Raw genomic sequence first — 7,386 nt, 5'->3', positions numbered from 1 at the left:
TTCTCAGGAAGAAATGCTAACGTGCAGGTTCAATATGCATAACCATCAAAAAAATGGAAAATAAAACTCCCTTAAGATTGTGTCACACTTTAGTCAGAATGGGACACATAGAAAGATCCTGCCTCCAAGGAAACTCTACAGAGGGAAGGAATAACTCTGCTTCAGAGGCAGAAAGCCTTCCTGCAGGTGACATTGGAACCTGCTCTGCAACAAAAATACTGAGTGTAACAGAATGTGGTGGGCATCACAAACATGAGGAACAATGTAATTTATTAGAACTGCAAAAGCTGAGCTTGTGTAGAAGGGCTTAAGCTTTTTAAAGGATAATAACAACTATTAATAACACATTAAATGAATGTATATTGGGTGGATACGTAAAAGTGAGCTAAAGGAACCCAGTCAAAGCCTGGGGACCCACTCAACCAAACTTCAACAATATCCCCAGGAGTAAAATAAAGAGTGAGTCATCCCTAGGAGTCCCTAGCCACTGGCTGTCACAGAGTCCCCAAAGGGCATGGAGACATGGGTCTCCAAGGACTCTGGGACCATGGTGTGGAACAGAGAAAGCAGGAAGAAGACAAAAACAGTCCATTCCCTTGGGGCCAGGAAGATTTTAAGCCCCCCTGTTTGCTCTTCTGTGGACTTAGCCCTGTCACCTTCCTCTGTCACTGTCACCTCAAAGGCTGGGCTGAAGCTTCTCTGCTACAAAACTCTCGGAACGTCTCTGCTTCTTGGTATGTTCTTAACCCATAGCCATGTATGGTATGTGAGACAAGATGTCTAATACGTAATATATATATATGTATATATATATGCAAAACATAAACATAACATAAAATAATACTAAATGTGTGCATGCTGGGGAGGGATAACCTAAAGCTTCAAACGACAGGACAAGCTACATATTGAGAAGCTACATATTGAGAAATGCCAGTCTGTCTTCACCAGACAAATGTATTTGTCAGTACCCTAGGGCCCTAGGTAAAGGAGTTTCACAGAAAGAAAGAAACTCACAGGAAAGAATTAAAAGATCCCTCCAGGAAATAGGAATCCTGAGGTGTCACCGTGAAATACAGCCCCTTATCTCCTGGGGTAACTACTGTGCCCAAGCCAGCAGCAGCAGCAGCAGCAGCATCTGGGGCTTTGCTGAAAATGCAGAATCTCAGGTTGCAGGTCTTCCGAGGTAGACACTGCATTCCATGATACCTCCAATTGTTTCTCCCGCATGTTCATAGCTGAGAAGAGCTACCAGGGAGGTCCAAGTCAGCTCCGTCTCAGAATCAGTACCTTTTTTTTTTTTTTTTCAGTTACAGATGTCTGAGCCTCACTCTAAAAAAAATTGTTGAGAATCTTTTTTTAAGTTTTTATTAATTACAGTTTATTCACTTTATATCCCACCTGTAACACCCTCCCTCATGCCCTCCCAATTCCACCTTCCCTCCCTCATCTCCTCCCATCCCCCTTCCCAAGTCCACTGATAGGGAAGGTCCTCCTCCCCTTCCATCTGACCCTAGCCTATCAGGTCTCATCAGGACTGGCTGCATTGTCTTCCTCTATGGCCTGGTAAGGCTGCTCTCCCCTCAGGGGGAGGTGATCAAAAAGCCAGCCACAGAGTTCATGTCACCTGTTCCCATTATTAGGGAATTCACTTGGAGACTGAGCTGCCATGGGCTACATCTGTGCAGGGGTTCTAGGTTATCTTCATGAATGGTCCTTGGTTGGAGTATCAGTCTCAGAAAAGACCCCTGGGCTCAGATTTTTTGGTTCTGTTGTTCCCCTTGTGGAGCTCCTTGTCCCCTCCAGGTCTTTCTGTCTCCCCCTTCTTTCATAAAATTCCCTGTACTCTGCCCAGAGTTTGGCTATGAGTCCCAGCATCTGCTTTGATACCCTGCTGGATAGAGTCTTTCAGAGGTCCTCTGTGGTAGGCTCCTGTCCTGTTCCCTGTTTTCTCCATCTTTTCATGTCCATCCCATTTTGCCTTTCTGATTGAGGATTGAGCATCTTACGCAGGGTCCTCCTTCTTGCTTCTTTAGGTGTACTGATTTTAGTATAATTATCCTATATTATATGTCTAATATCCACTTATAAGTGAGTATATGCCATGTGTATCTTCCTGCTTCTAGGATAGCTCACTCAAGATGATCTTTTCTAGTTCCCACCATTTGCCTGCAAATTTCATGATTTCCTTGTTTGTAATTGCTGTGTAGTATTCCATTGTGTAAATGTACCACAATTTCTATATCCATTCCTCAGTTGAGGGATATCTGGGAGAATCTTTGAGCACTGTCTGCAACAATATGCTTTTCACAAAGTTTCACCATAAATCTTAATGACACCAGACCTAGAACCACTAACCTAGACCAAAATAATCTGAATATGAGACTAAAGAAAGGCACCTAGAGACACCATTAAGGGGATAGACAATGAGGTCATAGTTCATATCCCAACTCTGTCCTCCTTGTAGGTATGAGTCTTCGTCCTTTCCCTTCTTTCGAATGCAATGTTCTTACCTTTCAGGTAAGATTGTTCTAAACAGAGGAAGGAAACGGCTTTAGGCAGTGGCAGCAGAGATGAGAAAAGCCAGATGAGAATTCCTGCTGTGCCACCCACAGCCACCACAACTAAAGGAAACCCTTAAGGAATATTAGGAGAAAGGAAAGCTAGAAGCCAAGAGACATTGATCCAGACGGCCAGGCTGTTCTCAATGAGTGCTGCAGGAGGTAGAGAGGCAGATGCATTGAGTCAGAGCCTCTCTTCAGCTAAAGCACATCCCGCATGAGCCTTCCTCGGTGTGTTCTTCCTCTCCTGGGAGAATGAACTATATTTTGCTAAATGTGGGTGATAGCCATTCTGGTCTGCCTGAAACTGAGAAGTTACACAGGGCAGAGGAGTTCTGGGGTGGGGGTGGGGAATACCAAAGCAACTTCTAAGTTCTGTCCCTATTTTTACCACCTTACAGATGGAGAAATGGAGAGATATCCGAAGCAGATTTTCCCCTCAGTCTGTAAAGGTGAGTGATATCTGCTTTTCATGTGGAAAGACCAAAATTCACAAGGGGTTGGCCATCAGCAGGGGACTTCACTCATGGACATGTTGCGTCTGGGTGGGGCTGGAGCCTCACAGCCATTTTGCTAAATACAATGTCCACGGTTTCTTCCATTTTCCTGCAAATGACAGAAAGCTGTTTTGTTTTGTTGTTGTTTTTGTTGTTGTTTTTTTTCTTTCATGGCTGAATAAAATATATCAGTTAGATTTTGTTTTCATTATTTATTCATCTGTTGGGACTCTGGGCTGTTTCTACATCTTAGCTATTCTGAAAATCAGCAATGAACACGGATGTGCAAACATATCAGGTGTGGATCTGTGTCTAGAGGGCAGAAGCTGGGGTTTCCCGGTTCTTGTTTACTTACCCTTCACTGAGCAGAGACACATGGGTAGTTATAGGGAAGGAGGCAGTTTAAGGGCAGACACAAAGGAACAATAGCTCACCTGTGGGCTGGCACTCAGAGAGCATAAAGGTGGCGAAAGGGCTGAATTCTTCAGTGACCCACCGCCACTGACAGAGTGCTCCCTCTCCCCAGTTTAAATAGACGCCAGCCTTTCAGAGCATGCACCCTGGGCTGACTGGAGCTCAGGTAGGCTGAGGGCCTGCCAATCTTTCGGCTACAGCTGCCTCTCACGTGATCATCTCTGGACCCTCCTCCTCCACCTCACCTCGTCTCCTGCCTCTCAGGCATTTCTGCGATAGGCTGTAGAGTCCTTTGAGTGTCCAGGAGTGGTACCGTTGCGTATCGTAGCGGTCGTGCTTTCGTTTTTTTTGAGAAGCCTCCACCTTGCTTTCCATAATGTCTGTACTAGTTTACACCCCTACCAATAATGGATAACGGTTTCTCTCTGCCTACATCTTGCCAACATTCATTGTCCTTTATTTCGTTGGTAGTGGCCATTCAGACTAGAATCAGATAAAAAGCTCAAAGTCATTTTACTCTGCATTTCTTTGATGGCTAAATATACTGAACATGTTTTTAACTATTTCATGTCTCTTTGTATACCTTATTTTGAGATCTGTCTGTTCAGATCATTGGCGCATTTACTGATGGGCAGTTTTTTTCCTCATGTTTAATTTTGCAGTTCTTTATATGTTCTAGATATTAACCCTTGTCTGGAGCTGGTCCCATTCTGCAGGCTGTCTATCCATGCTGTTGTTAAATCATTTTCTGGTGGAGAAGCTTTTCAATTTCATGAGACTTCATTTGTCAATTCTTAGGGCTGTTTCCTGTGCTATTGTAGTTAGATTCGGAAATTTGTTGGCCATTCCTAGGTCTTAAAATGGTTTCCTTATGTGTGCCTTTAGTAGTCACAGTATTTCCGGTTTTAGAGGAAGGCCTTTGATCCACCTTAAATTGATTTTTTGCAAGAGAGATTGACATCTAATTTCATTCTTATGAAGGTGGATCTAGTTTTGTCAGCACCATTTGTTGATAAGACTGTCTTTTTCCAGTGCACATTTTCATACATTTGTCAGAATTTAAGTGTCCAGCTGTGTGGGTGTATCCCTCCATCTCTTATTATGTTCCATTGTTGACTGACTTTTTAATGCATAGACCATAACATTACATTCCATCCCTTAATGTACACAGTTATTTATCCATTAATTTTTTAGCAGGGGCTTTAAAGATGGCTCAGCCATTAAGAACAAGCACAGCTTTCCAGAGGCCTGGAATTCAATTCCAGACAGGTTCAATTCCCAGCACCCACATCAGGTGGATTACAGCCACTTTTAACTTCTTTTCCAGAGAATCTGTTCCTCTTGCCTCTTTGACAGCCCACACAGATGCAGAAGCCCAAAGATAGATTCACATGTGTACATAGTATTACAAATACAATAATTCTAAAAGTTACTTTAATTTTAAAATACTTTTAGGCCGCATGTAGCGGTGCACACCTTTAATCTCAGCACTCGGGAGGCTGCTCAGGCAGATCTCTGTGAGACAGAGGTCATTCTGGCTACATAGCAGGTTCTGGGACAGCCAGGGCTCCATAGAGACATGCGGATGGATGGATGGATGGACGGATAGATCAAAAGGGTGAGATATTCTGGTGATGCACGCTGCATCAGGCACAGGTGAGACAGCTGCTTCGTTTCCTTGGGGTAGGTCGTTTAGGGCCTCCTGCTGGAGATACACAAAGAAGTGAGTCCTAGATAAAGGAGATCAACGAAAAACACAGGTGTGCGAAGCAACATTGCCTGGGGAGAACTTTGCTATTTTTGATTGCTTTAGAGTTGTTTCATCCTGTATTGAGCCAATGCATCTGCTTCTGTTCACCGAACCTTCACTGAAAGCCCGTTATGAAAGCCAAGTGAGATGCTTCATATGCATTATTTTACTCCGTCCTTGCCACTCTCCCCTCTGTACAGAGAAGAAAAAAAAAAAAACAAGCCTCAGAAAAGTAAAAGGTCAACACTCACATCCCCGTGCCTTCCACACCTGGTTGTCTTCCCAAGCCACCTCCCAGCTCACATCCAGTGAAAAGAAGTTCTCCCAACAACCCTCCAGGGCCGTTCCAGGGAGACATCTGCCTTGTGCAGATGAAACTGCAGTGACTTCTCAGTCCTAGGAACGGGGTATGACAGTTATGCAGCTTGTCAAAGGTTGCACCAGCACGTCCAGTTAAAACTGGCCCCCAGAATCCAGTACTCTGTTCTACGGTGGGCATAGCCTTTCTCTTATTCCCCCCTCTTTCTTTCCCTCTTCTCAGTCCCCACCCCACAGGATGAGTTCAGAGAACTTCACCTGGTCCAGAGTTGTGCCTGCGGAATTCATCCTCCTGGGCATCACAGATCGCTGGGACCTACGTGTGACCCTCTTCCTAGTATTCCTGCCCATCTACCTTGTCAGCCTGCTGGGAAATGTGGGCATGATGCTCCTCATCCGTGTGGACACCAGGCTCCACACGCCCATGTACTTCTTCCTGGCCAACCTCTCCCTGCTGGATGCCTTCTATTCCTCTGCCATTGGCCCCAAGATGCTAGTTGACCTCCTACTGTCCCGTGCCACCATCCCTTATGTAGCCTGTGCCCTCCAGATGTTTGTCTTTGCAGGGTTGGCTGATGCCGAGTGTTGCCTGCTAGCAGTCATGGCCTATGATCGCTACGTGGCCATCGGGAGCCCTCTCCTCTATACCACGGTTATGTCACCCCGTCTCCGCCTGGCCTTACTAGGGGTATCAGGCCTGGGTGGAGTGGTGAGTGCCTTTGTACATACAACCTTCACCTTCAGCCTGAGTTTCTGTGGCTCGCTGGAGGTCAACAGCTTCTTCTGCGATATTCCTCCCCTGCTGGCCATCTCCTGCAATGACACCAGTCTCAACGAACTCCTCCTTTTTGCCGTCTGTGGCTTTATCCAGACAACCACAGTGTTGGCTATTGCCGTGTCCTACGGCTTCATCGCTGGGGCAGTGATCCGCATGCAGTCAGCTGACGGCCGGCGCCGGGCAGCTTCCACTTGCGGCTCTCACCTCACAGCGGTGGCCATACTGTATGGGACCCTCATTTTCATGTACCTGCGTCCCAGCTCCAGCTACGCCCTGGATACTGACAAGATGGCATCTGTGTTCTACACTCTCGTCATTCCAGCTCTCAATCCGCTCATCTACAGCCTTAGAAACAAGGAAGTGAAGGAAGCCTTCCGGCGCACCTGGCACCGATTCTGCTTCCCGGGGCGGGGCACCAGGGATTGGCCACAGGAAGCCGGTTAAAGGGGGAGAGACTCTTTCTGTCACAGTGGGTAAAGGCAGGCGTTCCTCTGACTTGGATGTTCTCCTGTCATTATTGAAGGGACTATGAAAGGGGAGGGAAATTTGAACGTACAGAAGGGAGGCAGAAACCTGGGGTTTTCTAGAGCAAGACCCAGAGAAAGCACCAAAACCAGGTAATGTTGCCGTAGAGCTGCCTTGGGTTCCTTGATGTTCAAAACACTTAAGTTCCTAGATGCCGCCTGGTGAGATGTCAGAGGTTCAGTTCCACCCGTGCATATAAGATGCTGATCCCTAGAGTCCCTCTATTCCTGTCCTGTTAGATTTTTTTCACTGCCAGTGAATATGATCTTTGCTCCTTAGAACTTCAGGAAAACATCTTCAGAATGGGAATGAATATGGTGAAACAAATACCCGCCCTGGCAGGCTGCATCTCTTCAACTCTCTTGGGAGGTTGAAGAGATTGTTGGGGGGCCATAGGCAGATGAGACATACTTTATTCAGCAGCACACAGGCGGCCACAGGCAGGCCCACATTGACACACACAGGCCAGCACTCGGGTGGGCACTCACTGGGCCTACAGACACACACACACACACACACACACACACACACACACACACACACACA

At 46.2% G+C, this 7,386-nt stretch overlaps 1 protein-coding gene and 1 long non-coding RNA gene across 2 annotated transcripts; one reads left to right on the top strand and one right to left on the bottom strand.

The window, feature by feature from the left end:
• Window positions 1-4,881: 4,881 nt before the first annotated feature.
• On the bottom strand, window positions 4,882-5,611 carry LOC129671169 (uncharacterized). Its single transcript, XR_008719316.1, has 2 exons — window positions 5,471-5,611; window positions 4,882-5,174 (listed from the first exon to the last, which is right to left on the bottom strand). It is a non-coding gene; the product is annotated as an uncharacterized LOC129671169 (long non-coding RNA).
• Window positions 5,612-5,775: 164 nt separating this feature from the next.
• Window positions 5,776-6,759, top strand: LOC129671104 (olfactory receptor 5C1). Its single transcript, XM_055599727.1, has one exon. It carries the CDS (start codon window positions 5,776-5,778, stop codon window positions 6,757-6,759), a length of 984 nt encoding a protein of 327 aa, XP_055455702.1.
• The last annotated feature ends 627 nt before the right edge of the window (window positions 6,760-7,386 follow it).

The sequence above is a fragment of the Psammomys obesus genome, unplaced genomic scaffold, assembly GCF_907164565.1.
Source record: "Psammomys obesus unplaced genomic scaffold, mPsaObe1.curated_primary_1811, whole genome shotgun sequence".
Lineage (NCBI taxonomy): Eukaryota > Metazoa > Chordata > Mammalia > Rodentia > Muridae > Psammomys > Psammomys obesus.
This window is presented reverse-complemented; position numbering and strand designations above follow the sequence as displayed.